Here is a 17,604-nt window from a genome sequence, read left to right as displayed (position 1 = left end):
TAAACTGGATAAGCTAAGAATATGAGACACCTTCTATTTGAAGGTCCCCGTGGCAGTTCTTACTTGCTCTGTGTAGTAAATACCTGAAAGATCAGAGTCAGAGACTGCAGTCCTGACTGGATGACTTTAAATTTGTGTTGGAGTCTCAGTATCCTCCACTGGAAATGGGAACGATAATTATCGTTATTCCCACTGAGTGCTTGTGAAGGTTCAATTGAATATGTGAAAAAAGATCTATTAAATTCCTAACAATCCTATATGATAAAAGACTAATATGCAAATTGTCCCCTCAGGAGTTGACCAGGAGACCAGGAGTTCGATCACTCACTATGACGTGTGCTGACACCAGGGGTCGGTGCGGAACATGGCAGGGCACTGAGGAAGGAGGAGGCAGGGAGGCCGGGAGGCGGAGATTGCTGGCCAGGCCTAGGGACCCTACCTGTGCATGAATTTCGTGCACCGGGCCTCTAGTGTATTAATAAAGTACTTCTCATTTTCATATATATTAGTTCAAATGCCTTATGAAATAGCAATTATTATCCAAACTTAATGATGAGGAATAAGAGTTTCTGAGAGAGTAAGTGGTTAATCCAAGATAGCAATTAGAATAACAGCATTAAGAGGTCACATATACATCTAGCACTATTTTTAGTGCTTTAAGTGCACTACCTCATTAAACCCACAAAACAACCCAGTTAAGATAAATTGTTCAGAGTTGCATAGGTAGCCAGTAGCAGAATCAGGATTCATACACTCTTAGCAGCCCACGCTCTCAAACACTGCCCTTGTACTGCCTTCTCTCGGGGTTACATGTATAGGCTGAAATGTATAGGCCAAATCTCTGGACCCAGTTCATTTCTACTGTTTTAGTTATCTGCTATGCTTCTTACTATGTTCATAAGAACATCTCCATAACAAGATTGCTGCTTCCTGATGCTGTCATAATACAGACATCTTAAAGTTACTTTGTGAAGAATTTTAGGTGTAGACTTCTACACAGGTAAGCAATTGTCAACTATCCAGTCTAGTTACAGAACTCATTTGTTCAGCTCTGCCTATGACTGTCATCCTATCAGTTCTCTCTATAAGAACCCTAAGGGCAGTAAAGCTCTATCTTTCTGAATATAATTTACTAACAACAAAATGTCAATAGTTAAACAATTGTATTTCTTGAGAAATTTAAAATTAATTGCTTTTTACAAACCACTGTGTTAGTAATAATTATGAAATGTTTCAGAGGTACATCTACATATATAAACTTATTTAATGAAGAAACATGAGCGGAACAAAGCAAGGGCACCCATCCATGCATCCAGTTCATGGATAGTTATGGACTGTCTAAATGTGCCCAACATGATTCTAGGTGACAGTTTCATAGCGGTGAACAAGGACACAAGTTCCCTATTTTAAGGAGCTCATAATCTAGTGAGACATGAAATTTAAGAAAATAATTTAGTGAGAATTTTAAACAGGATGATTTAATTGAGAATTTTAGAAGACCATGGATCAGGGAAACCTTCTCTGATGAGGTGACTTTCAGCTTGGAAGGCAGAGGCAGCAATGCCAAGACTCAAAGGTTTGGCCTATTTGACAGGCGAAAAGAAGACGAGTGTGGTTGCTGAGCCAAAACATTAGCACAGACAAGGTGAGAATGGAATGTGGTAAGACATTTCAATTTTATTCTAAGTGAAATAGAAGCCAATGGAGGATTTTATCTAGGGCAGTGAAGTAATCACATTTACATTTCTGGTAAGAGCTGATAGTGGCTTAGAATTGAAGGATAGTGGTGGCAATGGAGAGAGGTGTTCAACTTCAGAATGTTTTTTCAACATGGGAATTATAGGACATGATGGGCTTGATGTAAATTTTGGGGAAAAGAAGAATTTAGAAAGACTTATAGTTTGGGGATTTGTGTAACTGAATGGATGGTGATGTATTTTACAGATGGGCATCAAGGGGGCATAAAATGCTTTAAAGGGCAGGAATGAGAATCAACAAATCAGATTTAACTATCTTAAGCATAAAATACCGCCTACGTGAGCTGGTGGAGATATCTACTAGCCAGTTGAAAATGGGAGCAGAGAGCTCCATGGAAAAATGAGGGCAAGTCACCAATTTTGGAGACAAAGACTCATAACTGTTATTTAACATTTATGTTTGGAATTGTTTAGAGCAAGATCGTGTTTAAGTTTTTTGTAGTATGGGGATAAAACTTACATTCTGAATGGCACAAGTTTTGACCTGGGATATTTTTTTTTCTCCTCAAACTGACTTCTGCCCCCTCACCACTGCAGATAATGGCTGAGAGCAATCTGTGTCATTGGTAAAGTAGAGGTCATGCAGGAGTAAGGGGCACAGCACTTGAAAAGTTTGGGGCTTTCTCCTATCAGGCAAAGCATTCAACTGCTGGCAGGTCACTTAACCCCTCCAAGAGTCAGTATCTTTGTTGTGAAATGGAGGCAGCACCACCTTTGCCAGCTGCAAAAGGTCAAAGCCCAAGACAGAAGCCTTTGGGAAAAAACTGTTTTGTACAATGGAAACGAGAAGGGTCTTTTTTGGAACTCTGAGCCCCACTCCACTTGGCTGCTTCTCTTCCCCATGGCATGGCTCCCGATAGGATACATTCGGGTACCATCTGCTCGACAAGAAGGCCGGCTGACAAATTTCAGCCCCACAGACAGCAGCATCATAACCTCAGCGGCTTTTGACTTTACACAAAGCAAAGCCACCTAATGAACAAAGCCCCTAGGTAGTCCTGATCCCTCAATTACTCATACATGGCAACAGATGCTGCAAAGGTAGGGCTGATCCAGCGACCAGCCGCTCTCAGTAATCAGACAGTGGAGGGAAGAGTGTAATTAGGTGAATCACACAGAAAGAGAAAGAACCTGGATGGAGCATGTTGATCATGGATGAAAGACACAAATAAAGACATCAGAAGATGAATATAAAAAAAAATAAACCCTAACAAATAATTTGTTAAACCTATGTGGAAGGATCAATTCAGGCCTATGAAGTTAAACCTGGTCCAAGATCCCCTTTAATTAAAAGCTTCTCTGATATATATTACTCAGAAAGAAATTTGACAAGAAGAGTAAATATAATTTATCACAGCAAAATTCAGTTAAATGATACAGTCGTGGCAAAGAGAAGAAGAGGAGTCTGCCATCTCACATACTTCTCATTTATTACTGATGGCTGGTATCTGAACCTCCTGAAGAGGGCCAAGCTGGAATTTAGATCGATGTCAATAAGAACATTCCCGCCGTGGCACACACTATGTCTTCAGTCCCCAGAAGCCACTACCCACATGACGGATCTGTTAAGAAACTCTAATTGGTTCCTTTTTCTCTTCTTTCAATAAAATCTCTAATTATTTCAGGATTACAAAAACATTATGCAGGTCTTAGATAACTTTTTATTGTCTTCCTTTTCCCATTCCTGTACTTTTAATAACCAGCCACAAAGAACATGGCCTTTGGAATTAACATCTATATTCCTCCACTTCCTGGCCTCATGCCCTTGGGCAAATGACTGAATTCATCGGTGAACATGAATAGCTGGAAGTCGGTTTAAGGAGCAGAGACAACAAGTGAAAAGGGTACAGCCTAAGACCTCTCCCTAAGTGATAGCAATTATTATGCACAAAAATGCAACGTCAAGACCCCCTGCTTCAGGAAGTATTCACTATGATGAGGTGATTCAACCAACATTATATTCAGAACAATAAAGGCCAACCAATCATTAATTGCATGTCAAATACCAGTTTAAGTGCTTTATGTATATTAACTCATTTAATCCTAACAAGAACTTTACAGTTAGATACTGATATCCTCCCCATTTTACAGATAAGAAAGCCAAGAGTCAGAAACATTGTGTAATATTTCTAAGGCCACAAAGCTAGGTAGTAACAAAGACAAAATTCAAATCCTAGCAATGGGCTTTGCACCCCCTCTTTAGCTAGTGAGCTATAGTGCCCCCCACTCAGATTATAAACTGAAATCTGCGCCTGAAATGCAAATACATTTCTATTAGTTGTCTATTACTTTTATTGTTGTGATGTCGATAAATGGTTGTTTTGGAAAATATCTCCTAAGAAGTACATATAAGGAGGTTTTGCATCTTTAGATTCAACCAACTTCAGATGGAAAACAGCATTTCCCATTTCAGGGCCAGGAATTTGCGGAGATCCAATTGTATGCACTGTTCTGCACCATTTCACATAAGGGACTTGAGCATTCACGTTTTTTTTGTATCCAAGAGGGTCCTAGAACCAAAAGCCCACAGGCACCAACAGACATCAATATTACTTGCTAGTTATCTGATGCTGTCAAGACTGAGATAGCTCATAGACAGACACATTGGGATGATTCTTGTGTGTGCAAATTCTGCAGAGGTATGCAATTTTCAGGAGCACAGCATGGCTGCAAATTCTGTAGTGTACAGCTCAGCATAGCCAGAGCTTTCTCTGAGTTTCACATCCCCAGTGCCAGTAAGACTCAATTAGTTCTTTCTGATACCTAAATACAATTTGCTAGCAGTAACACAATGTTTAAAAGACTGTGTTCGTTTAGAATTTTAAAACAAATTCCTAATATGTATGTAACGATTATAAAATATTGCAAGAGGATTTCTAGAGACTTAATTTATTTTTAGAGTGGGATTAGAAGTAATAAAGAGGGAAATGTAAATGAGCATTAAACGCATCAACTTGGAAAATGAGCTCTAGGATTTTGTTTCATGTATTTAGCTACTCCCTTTGCCTCAACTGTCCCTATGCTCCTTCTCAAATCAAATGAAACCCTGTTCATCCTTCCAGACCTGGTCCAAAGGCCACTTCCTCTGAGATATTATTTCCAATGCCTCAGTTACATTTAATCACTGCTTGTGCAGTCCTTCTATCGTTCTTGGCTTATACTGTTATTTTGCTCTGATTGCAATCTGCCTGGCCTTACAGTTGTTTCTCTTACCAGCTCCTGGAAATCCTTGGGAGCGGGAATCGATAAGGAGGGGATACAGGATGATGGTTAAAAGCAGCAGCTTTCGAATCAGAAACAACTCAACTTGGATCCTGACTGTCACTCAACTCCCATAAGATCTCTGGAAAGTCGACCATTAGGAATCTTAGATTTTTTTTATCTTTTGAGTACAGATAACATGGGAGAGCATGCCCTGTACTGAGGTTTCCTGGTTCAAATCTGGGGCTCATTACTTTACCTATTTATGTCTAAGTTTCTTTTCCTGTAAAACAAGGATGATAATAGAGCAATTATTTCATAATGAAAATTAAAGTAGTTAACTTATGCAAATTATTTAGAACAATGTATGGTGAGCAAATAAGCTCTCAATAAATGTTTCTTATTTTTAATGTTATTATCCTGCAGAATTGTGGTGAGAAAAAAAAATCACTTCCTGTTTATAAGGAGGTAAGCATATACTTGGCACAAAACTATTGTTCAGTGGAATGCAATTTTTTTCTAAGGAAAGTATCATACTCTAAGAATCAAGAACATGACAATAAATTTATAATAGACAATAAAATAGGGCCAGCCCAGGCCTTGTCTAATTCTTGGCAGTTGTTTCTCTTGTCTCTTGAAGATTATCTAGCAGCTTGTATGAAGCAATATTTTTTATCAATAAATTAAATATAAAAATATATTTCTGTGCTTGGTATTCCCTTTAGCTGGCCCTGCATACCATGTAAAAGACAAAAATACTAAAGAAGATAAACTAAAATCTTCTGCTCTCCCTCTGGAGTTTTAAACAAGTCAGAGCTTTATAATCATTTATAGAACACAGACCAGCAGTAGAAGTATGGACATGGGAAAATCGGTAAGTTTGGCCTCTTAAGATTTTCTCTTTCAGAGAAACATATAAAACTATGACTGATTTACAGCAATTCATAAAGTATAAATGGACCTGACATGTAGGTTAATGAAGGCACTAGCGAGCTATAAAAGCTGTGTCTATAAAGAGATGACACTGTTCGGTGGTGCTTATCAATTCGGGCATATTTTTATACACATTTTTAAATTCTGAAGACAGAAAACTGATCACATGATTGACATGATTTTGTTTCTAACTGGGCTTTTAGAAATAAAAAGGTTCTATTTCCAAAATCCAAAATTAGTACACATAATCTAATATGCGATCCAAGAGGAGAATAGAGCATTTGGAATCAGTGTTTTCCTGGACAAAGCCTTAACAACCACAGAGGATAACCTCTTCTTACTAAAGCCACTCTAATATCTGAAGTAACCTACCTAAGGACATCTTGTCATTGGCATGCTGTGACAAAACTGAATTTTAACCATTGAACACATTAGACTTACTGTTTTGAATTTATGGCATATATGATGTCCATATAAAATATGAAACACATTTTTATAAGCTTTCTATTGACTCTGGGATGAACTTATAAAATAGTTCATAGAAATTTATTTTATCTCATTGTCAATATTAGTCTTCTCTATACATTTTCAACAATGGATTCAAGAGAATAAATGTACCCAGATTTTAAGAAATGATCACTCTTCTTAAATGCCAGCTTTGTTGAAATGAAAACAATTTTATTAAACCATAAACAAAATAAGCATTCTCCAGGGTTTTTAATTATTTCTCCCTTTGTGAAAATAAAAATGGTTTCAATACACTCAAATGAAACAATGAAAGAAATGTGGAAGCAGATTTGCAGTTGTAAGATTGAATTATTTAATTTAAAGGCAGCCAACCATGAGATATACAGTTAACAATGGACATGAGATACTCATTTTTTCAGTACATGCTTATTTTGTGATAGCAAGATATTTTTAGTCAATTAGCTTGCTCAATTGACTAAGCATCTCCTACCTCATTTAGCTGAATAAAGATGTAGCAGGGGAACTTCAGCAAGATATAGTGATTTTATAGTGGCATACAGACAAGGAAGAAACAAATCCTCCACAGAAAATAACTTATTCAAAGCAATAGACACCTAACAAAATCAGTGTAGCTGTTTTCTAAATGCAAAAATGCAAAGCCATTGGAATTCTCAATTTATTTGAATACTCAAGAATCAAATATCAAAAATCTAGTTGAAAAATTAAGTGGAAGTGGAAAAAGCTCCCTACCTTGTTTATCCTATTTTTTGTTAAAATTTTTTATTCTTGTTTTCAGACACTATGCTTTCTAATTTAAATAAATATGCACATTCTTCAACAATGATAAAAATATTTAAGAAATTATTACTCTCATTATTCCTTATGAAGTTAACTATGTAACAAGTGAAGTGTTGAAGAATTTGTGGGATTAAGAACACAAAGAAAAAAGTGATAAAAATATACACTAAAAAATATAGTATCCTTGAAAGAGTAGTTTAAGTATCTTTTTTATAGAAATAAAAAGGTTGAGGATCTTAACTACCATGCTAAGAGACATAACAAAGAATTTGGGGGATTTATCTTTCAAGATCAACAATTCAATTCCCTGAAGACTCTAAATATCTTTCTTTTGTTTAATCGTCGGGCACTTCTTGCCCTGTGATAAGATAAAATCATCTATTGTTAAGAAATCTAGTGTACTTTTTAAATAAACATAAAAAAGATATTTGAATTTTTTAAAATGGGAGGTCTATCATTATGAATCATTTCCTGCAGCTGCTCTTCTGTTAGATCTATGATCCAAAGCCAGAAATTTAAGTGACAACAGCATTGCTACTGAACTTGACTGGACTTTCAAAAAAACAGCATAGTTAGGTCTCTGAACAAGACAGATCACTTAAAATCAAACAGAAAACAGGTATTGGCCCAGACATGCTGTCTCTTGAAAGTTGGCCACTAGGTTTACTGAACCTCCTCTACCCCAACTGCTTCTGCCTGCTTCAGATTACCCCTGTTCTCCAAGATGCAAATAAGAAGGCTTATATCTGTGGTTTGAAATACACTGAATAATTCAAACAAATTTTTACTTTTCAGAAGTCCTGTCAAAAATGTAAAATAATTATTTTTTCATTCAAAATAAATTATGGCTACATGAAGGCTCTAGTAGTAAGAGCTATTGTCAGTGAGTCAAGAGGTGCCTAGGCCTATTTTGCTCCTCAGCTCCCTTTGTGAAAATGAATTGGTTCTACATCTGAGAACTCCAGGAAAAATAACAAAAAACGCGTATAACTTTATTGGTATTACCACAGATGTTTCTTGAGTTTTCACATTTCTGTTTCTCAATACTTGAGAAAGAAAACATCTAGAATCCTTAACTTACAGCACCTTTTAGCTATATATGTAATAAAAATGAAATGTTAAAAAAATAAATTATACCAAAATCAGAAATACTGATAACAATAAATTCAGATGAGGCTGTGGAGCAACAGGAACTCTTACACATCACTGGGAATGCAAAATGGTACAGCCACTTTGGAAGACAGCTTGACAATTTCTTACAAAACTTAAATATATTCTTACCATTTGATCCACTAATTGAGCTCCTTGGTATTTGCACAAAGGTGTTGAAAAGTTATGTCGACACAGAAACTTGCACAAGATATTTATAGAACTTTTATTTATAGTTGCCAAAACTGGGAAGAAACCAAGATGTCCTTCGGTAGGTAAATGGATAAATAAACCGTGGTACATCCAGAAAATGGACTATTATTCAGTGCTAAAAGAAATAAGCTACCAATCCATCGTATACAATAAAAGGGTAATATGCAGATTGGCCCTAACGGCAGAACAACCAGAACGACTACTGGACCAGTCACTATGAGGCGCACTGACCACCTCTTGGTCTCTTTCCCCAGCTGGCAGGCTCCAATCGCCTGATGGCCACCCACAGCAGGGGCGGGGCCAGTGAGTGGGCGGGAACAGCTGGCCTCTCAGTCCCTTCCCCTGGCCATCTGGCACTGATCACCTGATGGCGAACAGGAAACAGGGGGTGGGGGGTGGGGCTGGCTGCAGGCAGCTGAGGAAGATGGCCCTAATCGCAGGCCAAGCCTAGAGACCGTACCCGAGCATGAATTTCGTGCACTGGGCCTCTAGGGAGAATACATAGAGAAAACTTAACAGCAATTTCAGTGAAAGAAGGCAATCTGAAAGGATGATATACTTTATGATTCCAACTATCTGACCTTCTGAAAAAGGCAAAACTATGAAGTCAGTAAAAAGATTAGTGGTTGCCAGGGTTTAGGAGAGGGACGGATGAATAGGTGGAGCACAGAGGATTTTTAGGGCAGTGAAAATCCTCTATATCTGTGGTCGGCTAACTGCGGCTCACAAGCCACATGCGGCTCTTTGGCCCCTTGAGTGTGGCTCTTCCTAAGCCTTAGGAGTACCCTATTTAAGTTAATAACAATGTACCTACCTATATAGTTTAAGTTTAAAAAATTTGACTCTCAAAAGAAATTTCAATCGTTGTACTGTTGATATTTGGCTCTGTTGACTAATGAGTTTGCTGACCACTGCTCTCTATGATACTATAATAATGGAAACCCATAGAATGTGCAATACCAAAAGAGAATCCTAATGTAACCTATGGACTTTGGGTGATGATGATGTGTCATAGTAGGTGCATCAACCATACAAACGTCCCACTCTGGCAAGGGATATTGAAAATGAGGGAGGCTATGCATTTGTGGAGGTAGGGAGTACATGAGAAATCTCTACAACCTTTTACTAAATTTTTCAGTGAACCCAAAACTGCTCTGAAAATGAAGCCTATTAGAAATCACAAACAAACTATTAAAATAAAAACTATAAATAGTTATTTTCTCAATAAATTATGCCTCAAAATAAAAGCATCATCCCGTTTTCAAGATGGGAAGAATAAGGAGGCATTTTTGGGGAAGTGAGACTGAAAGGGGCACACAGGAAAACAAAGAAAAACTCCACCTTAGGTCAGTTTCCAGCCAACGGAGTAAAGAAGTAGACACACAGATTTCCAGACATGCTGATTAGCAACAAAACCCAGTCACTGCATGAGAGTGAGTTCTGGGCACCATATCTGTGGTTGGCAGACTTGGTTGAAAGGCCCAACTTTGTCATCACTGAACCCTATGCTCTTGGGGGAGTGAAGTGACCTAGTCCTCAGCTCAGATTCTTTATGCAAGAAGAGAGAAAATAGCATTTACCTTATAGAACATTGTTCATAAAAGATTATAAAATATATAAGGATATAAGTAATGTACCTACAACTTGCAAACTTTATGTACAAATTATTATATTTATCGACAAAAATAAGATGGAGTTTCTTACCGAGGATAAATTCCAACTGCGGTTCATTTGGCGTCTTCTGAATACCTATAAATAATAGGTAAGAATTCAGATTAAAGATAGTTAAGTCATTATCAAAAATATGTCATTGAATGTTACTATGTTTCACCATGCCCGGAATATATTAGTATATTATTTGGCAGAATAAAGAAAGTCAATTGATCAGGTTTATAAGCAGTGGGTTCTCAGCGGAAGACATAATATTTGTGACAGAACTAGACATAACTAAAAATTTGACTGAGCTACTTAGCTCCATAGCCATTAAGAATCTCAAATATTATAAGCTGTGACAAATATAAAACATTTCCCACTGTGTCTGTTTCTTTTAAATGCATGGAGATAGAGATGGAACTTTCAAAAAAGGACAACCTCTCCAAAGCACTCTTCCATATAGAGTTTTCTTTCAAACCACTCCAACCTGCTATACACAGTGAATTACTAATTAAAAGAATATCTCTAGATAGGTTATAAAGGATATTATGCTGGTGGTTATACTGCTAGCTTATTGATAGCTCAAATCAACATTCCATTAAATGCCTCTATTTCTCTTGTTGGAGTTTTTTTTTAAAAAAATCTAATAACATGGCTCAATGATTTAAGATGCAGTAGAAGGGAAAGTAAGTCTGAGGACAAAGGTAAGGAAATGGGAACATCTAATGACTAAAGGTAGAAAGACCAGGCTGTGATAAGTGAGAATGGCAGGTGAATGCCTGAGGACGGCACACAGTACAAGAGTGGATGAGGCCTGGGATGCCATTTGTTAGCTCTCATGGTGGCCAAAGAAGCAAAACTAAATTATGGACAAGTAAACCATTTGGCAGTAATGTAAGAATATTATGCAAATCCTTTCCTTCTTTATTTTTACTGGTGGACTCATCAGATACTATTTAAATTTAATAGCATCTGGTCACTAATATATTGTTAGAACCACCTCTCTGTATAAAAATCATCCATTTTTTATTTATAGAGTTCACAGGTTCTGCATGGTAACCATTTTATTTTTCTTCCTGCTGACATTTAACAATGCTATGGTTAACAATTTTAGACTTTCCAAGAGAGGTTAAAGTGACAATCATTAGGTAGGCCTTTGTGCATTTTGAATAGTGTAGATTTTTAAAAAGGTTATTAACAATTAACTCTGCTATAAGCTCTGACAACCAAATTTCTCAAAAAATGCATCCAACTAATACCATTTTCTAAGGTTTATTTTTATAATGTAAATTAAATGAGAGGTTAGGCATATGTTTGCCAATGTTAATAACTGGGCAACAAGAACCTTCTGAAAAGTAAAGAAAGGACACAATTCATGCTAAACAATAAAACCTGAACCCTAGAATTTTGAACATGGGAGAAAAACATATAATTCTTCCAATGATTTTAATTATGCGAGTAGCACAAATCCCGATTGTAATGTTCAAGTCTCCAAGCTTGCTCTCTATGGGACTTGGTGCTCTCAGGTAGGGCAGTGACAGCAGTGCAGCCATTTCACCCTGAAGCTTTCCACTTAGTCCTTGGTGTTAAAGGGAAAAATGTCTATGTTCCAAAAAATAAATCCACATGAGATTATACAAATGCTAAATAGAAGGGGTACTTAAGAAGTATTAGTGTCTTAATACACATTCAGCAACTTTGATTCTACCATTTGATATTTAACAGTTTCATGGACTATCATCTATCTCATAAAAGATGATAAGAGATAAGAAGCATTTCATAGACTCACAACAATAGAAGCAGGGCAAAGGGAAAACATGTTGTTAATCTTATGCCATTTGTTAGAACCCCAGTTTCTGTGTGTTTGTCAGAGTTCCAAGAAGGGTCACACACATACTTACTTGTCAAGTGAAAGTCCCCGCTCTCATTTGCCTGGGGTGTGGGAAGGAAGTGCTGGCCTTCGTCTGATGTGCCTTCCTCTTTGATTTCCATGATTAACCTTCACAGTTGCTTACTTTTTAGTTTTCTAATATTTCGTGTCCAAATGTCACTGCCAATGATTCCTGGTTTAGTATGGACGTATCTTCACATTAAAGACCTGATATCCCACTCTGAAATTCTGCATTGAGGAAACATCAACAGCAAAAATATCAGTTACTCTAGAGTGCAGTCGAAAGCTAAGAATTAAAGGTGGGTAGAGACTATAACTACCTGCCTGCCTATACCACTTTTACATTCAAGACCAATACACCCAGTTAATATAAAGAACTCTGGGTTAAATGAGTATTTTCCCTGCAATTATGTTATGGTCATATGAGGGAGTTCTAAATCCTGAAAGGTATATTCTTTCTCTTTTAGTTCATTCTGCAACATAGCAGATAGCTACAGGGGATGCTAACTGAAATGCACCTAATTTAGCAGCAAGGACAGACAGCATCTTGTCGAGGCATTATAATGTTTCGCCAAAGTGAATATTACTTTCATTCTTTCCATTAGAACTGCCCTTTATACTCATCTCTCCTACCATCCTTGTTAGGACATTATTCATGAACACATAAAGATAATTTGGCATGACATTCTTCTTCCAAGATGAGCCAACAGGTTGTGCAGGGGAGTTTCCAACCTCATCATTATCCACAGAGTCTCTTGCTGCTCTGCCTGATAAAGGTGTAATTGTTTAATGATCGAGGTAGATGTTGAAAAGAATGAATAATAATCCTTAAAAGCTAAAGCTCAAGGGGAAATGAAAGCAATAGCAAAGTGATAAAAATTAGCATGGGGAAAGGAACCTTTCCAAGAACTTAATACCCTGTTAATACAGACAGCCTCCAAGTTTCAAATTCATTTTGATATCTAGCATGATATACATGACCAAAAATTAAATAGAAAAAAAATCAATGTAGTTTTAAACCAAGTGACCAGTTGAATTAAAATGTATAAAATCTTTAAATGTCTACCCAATGCTGTTTAATGAGATTGCAGCAATAGAGTTTGGGTTTGGAATACTAATTTAGTCTCCAACTACACAAATCCACAGCCTTACTCTTTGTTGTTCTTAACAAAGCAACTTAATTTATAATTCAGTTCTAGTTTTTAAGATCATCTGGCAAAAATTAAATCCAGAAAGCATCTTGAATCTTTAGAAAATAATACAATAAAGTTGCAGATAAATACACATTCGCTGCTAAAGATATAACGAGGAATACTTGTTGGGGTAAAGGGCCATTGCACCATATTCTGTCAATTTGAAGATTGTATTTTGAATTAATACAATGCTTTCTAATTTATTTTTGACTATTTAAACTTAATAGTCTTTCTGATAAGGGCATGTAGTCACTGAAACAAATTCTCTCCAGTACCTATGACAAATGCATGAGCATTAGTGGGGGTGATATCTGTGGAAGACTGCTATGTATAGGACTTAGATACAGGAGTTGGTTAACTTTACTATACTATTTCTTGACCAAAGACTCAACCCTCAATTCTGATCAGTCACTTTAAAAATTGAAAAGGAGACCTAAAAAAGGTAATATGAATGAATCCTAACAAAATCCCAACTCTGTACACTAATGGTGAATAATTAATAAAATAATATAAACTCTATGTGTGGGTGTGTGTAATTTGGAGGTGAGTGGAGAGGATTAAAGTGAGATGCCTAAAAGGACTTGTTAACATGGTCCAATTTTAAGCATAACATAATCCATTCAAAGCTATTCACTATCTGAAAAATAATTTCAATTTTAGAGAGAATGGAGCCACACATACAAATCTGAAAGAAGAAATCAGATCCACGATGTTATACATTTTCTCTCAGTAATGGAGAAAAAAAGTAGGCAGAAAAACAGTGAGGATATAGAAGACTAAACAATACTGCCAACAACTTGACCTAATTGACATTTTAACACAATTCATCCCACAACAAAATACTGATTTTTTAAAAAATATATATGAACAATTCATTAAGATTATATCTTAACTCTAAAATAAACCTTAACAAATTTAAAAGAATTAAAATAAAAACAAGTATATTTTCTGACCATAATAAAATTAAACTAGAAATCAAAAAATATCTGGAAAATCCCCAAATATTTGAAAATTAAACAATACAGTTCTAAATAATTTTACATATTCAGAGGTTATTCATAGAATATATACATATATGCACATATTTGAATTAGAATGAAATCCCTGCCCTACAAATTAAAAGATACCTGGAGGAAAGTTTATATTAATGCTTATATTAGAAAAGATCTCAAATCAATGATCTAAGCTTTCATCATATAACTAGAAAAAGAGCAAATTAAGCCTAAAACAAGCAGAAAAAGGAAATAATGTGTGTAATAAGCATAACTGATAAATATTTAGACTCCAGAATATATTTAAAATGTTAGCAAAACAACCCAATGGAAAAAAAGCCTATCAAAATATATAAACAGGTACTTCAAAAATATCAAACACAGATTGCCAAGAAACAATTTAAGAGAGCCTCAACTTCACTAGTTGGAAATATAAATTAAAACCAAATGAGATGTAAGTGTATAACCATCAATAAGTAAAAATTTTGAAGTCTCAAAACCTCAAATATCGATAAGGATTTAGAGCAATATAAACTTTTATGCGCTGTGGTGTTCCAACCACAATGGAAAATAATTTTGTAATATCGAGTAAAGTTGAACAGCAATTCCACTTCTAAGCTATATTCTAGAGAAATTCTTGCAAACACATACCAAGACACAGAAGGAGGTTCACAGCAACTCAACTTCTAATAATAAAATATTGAAAACAGGCTAAATGCTCAGCAATAAGAAAGTAGATAAATATATTGCTGTCTATTCATTCTATATAAAATGGGTTGTCATCTCACATATCAACATTGATTAACTCCACAAACCAAGTATAAAGAAAAAGAGGAGAAAGAGTGAGGAGGAGCTGAAGGATGGCGGCGGGGGGGGGGGGGGGGGGAATGATGGTACTTATAGAAAGCTTTGAAACATGTAACATAATACTCTAATTTTATATTATGTAGGGGTGCAATCACAGAGAAATGCATGAAGAGTTATGATGCCTGGGAGATGTGATCAGGGAGGGGGGAACACAGGAGCCTTAAAACCAGGGCTATGACCCACATGGGGATTCACCTCTGTCTTCACTGCTCATTTTCCCTCCTGGGGAATGTCAGGGTACTTGAGAGGCTATTACCACTATAGAATAATTATATTCAAAGGTTTGCAACTAGGCCCCTATTCTTAGGAACAGGGATCTACCCTTATTTTATATCATTCAAAAACAATAGCAGAATAAAAACAGGTTTCAGGAAAAGGTTCCCTTTGAGAGAAATGGACATAAATTGACAAATTTGATATTTTACCTGAAAAAAACCAACAACTATCGGGAATTTTTTAAGGTCAAGGCCCTCCTGGCTTCTCACGAGGCCCCTGACCAGGCAGAGAATAGCTCCTGTCAGAGCAATGGATTAGCATTCAGGGGCAACATTTCTGCCCAGGAAAACCAATTGCATCAGAGACAATTGAATTGTCCAGGCCTTCAGTATGGTTTTGTTACCAATATTAAATTCAGTGAGGATCTGCTTTGTCACAGAAGAAAAAAGATGAGAGCTGTCAGGACTCCAGTTTTATCAAAAGTCCAGCTATGGGGGCTCAGTTCTGAACCAGCTGGCAATGTTCTTCTCAGCTTTGCCCTGAGGAAGTAGCCTTGACATGAAACAAAACAGAAGACCCGTGGATTTAGCAAGACCAAATAGCAACAGTCTTTTAAAGCTTTGCCACTTAAAATGTGGTCCCTGGGCCTGCAGTGTCTGTATTCCCTGGAAGGGTGTTAGAAATGCAGACCGTTGAGCCAGACCCAGATCTGCTGAATTAGAATCTGCCTCGTAGCATAGGTGATTCCTGTGCACATTCAAGATTAAGAGGCACCACTTTGAGGCACAGAGGACCACCAGATTCCAGATCTGTACACTGGGAGAGGAGAAGAAGGAGTTCTAGCAGATTAAAAAAAAAGTTGATATGGACAAAAGGGCCATGTCACTTAGCCAGACTTTCTAGACGGATGGCATGAGCTTTCATGGATCCTGGCCTGGACTTCAGTCTCTTCAGCCACTGACTCACACCGAACCTCCAGGGCTCCTTTCTTCCCAGGATCTCCTAATCTCAGCATCTGCCTGGGGCCCCTGATACCTACCTATTCTCTCACTTACTACCTGGCCTCTTGGTGATGGACTCTTGCCAGTGACCAGTCTTACCCCGGCCTAGATTCCATCCCCACTCTTACTTCATTTTATCTTTGCTCTCTCCAGCCTCAACTCTGCTGCCTGGCTCTTGGCAGTCTACTCAGCTCTTGGCAGGTTAAACCCAGGTACCTCCGGGGCTAAACAGAGCCAGGTCATGGCATGCCACACTTCGATAAGTGTTGGAGCAGCTCACAATAAGAACTGGTGACTTATTATTTATCCATGCAGGAGCATTGTCCAGAAATTTTGCTGAAAATGTCTGGACTGTGGGTTTTAGGGCACAAAGCAGTTAAAACTACTGTGACACAATGAAATAGGGAGAAGGGGATGGGATGGTGACAATAGAACCAATTCAATAAAATATAATTGACCAGCATCATACACTTCCCTTTGCTCCCTATAAATATCAACTCCAAGGGGCTCTACTGATACCCATCCAGTCTTCACAAAGTTCTCTTTACCACCACTTCTGAAGTTCATTTTAGCCAAATTTTCTAAGGACTTATATGCCTTTTCTGAGTATATATCATGTGCCATGCTCTATGTCATCACTCTATAAGCATTAAATTAATATTCATAACAAATTTAAGTTATTAACTCCAGCCTTACCAGTGAAAAACTGAAGGTTAAAAAGTAATTTGTTTCAGGACCTACGTCGTAATTACAGAACCACGGATGTGAACTTGAGTGTCTGATTTCAGAGCATTTTCTCTGTTCTTTTTACCATGTCTTTTAATTTTATCCTACCAAAATTTATACACTTTTATTATCCCTTAAGAAAGAAATTAGGGCAATGGGCAGAGAGAAAGAAGGGAGGTCTAGGAGACATTTATTTATGCTTTCATTTATGTTACTTTTTTTTCTTAAATGGAAAACCTATAGTTTGTCAATATAGCATTTAATGCCTAAGTACCAGGACCAGGGAAAAGAAAACCAGGTCATGATAGATGTTTTTATAATTCCATTTATAATGTCATTTCTGATGGAGACATACTCATCCCTTGTTCTTTTACTTGGTCTTGATATGAATATATTTGCAGTGGACAGCCAGCATGAAAAAAAATCAAGAATAAAAATTCTAAATAATTGAAGTTTGAAAATGGAAACTAATGATTGAATGCATCCAATTCTCCAGGTCCAGCATTCTGGATACTTAACAAAGGAAAAATATTTTCTTCCTTTGCT

The 17,604-nt window shown here is 36.8% G+C and overlaps 1 protein-coding gene across 8 annotated transcripts in view; it reads right to left on the bottom strand.

Moving 5' to 3' along the window:
• INPP4B (inositol polyphosphate-4-phosphatase type II B) overlaps positions 1-17,604 on the bottom strand; it is a 577,521-nt gene that overhangs the window by 295,008 nt on the left and 264,909 nt on the right. For 7 of the 8 annotated variants that reach the window (XM_059697959.1, XM_059697964.1, XM_059697966.1 and 4 more), the window contains 2 exons: positions 12,074-12,291; positions 10,224-10,268 (listed from right to left, as the gene is read on the bottom strand). In XM_059697959.1, the coding sequence (XP_059553942.1) occupies positions 10,224-10,268; positions 12,074-12,164 (136 nt within the window). In that variant the 5' untranslated portion in view covers positions 12,165-12,291. Of the gene's footprint in view, positions 1-10,223; positions 10,269-12,073; positions 12,292-17,028; positions 17,052-17,604 lie in introns of those variants that run through there. The other variant, XM_059697962.1, reaches the window with a different exon arrangement.

This window comes from Myotis daubentonii, chromosome 5 (assembly GCF_963259705.1).
Source record: "Myotis daubentonii chromosome 5, mMyoDau2.1, whole genome shotgun sequence".
Taxonomy (NCBI): domain Eukaryota; kingdom Metazoa; phylum Chordata; class Mammalia; order Chiroptera; family Vespertilionidae; genus Myotis; species Myotis daubentonii.
This window is presented reverse-complemented; position numbering and strand designations above follow the sequence as displayed.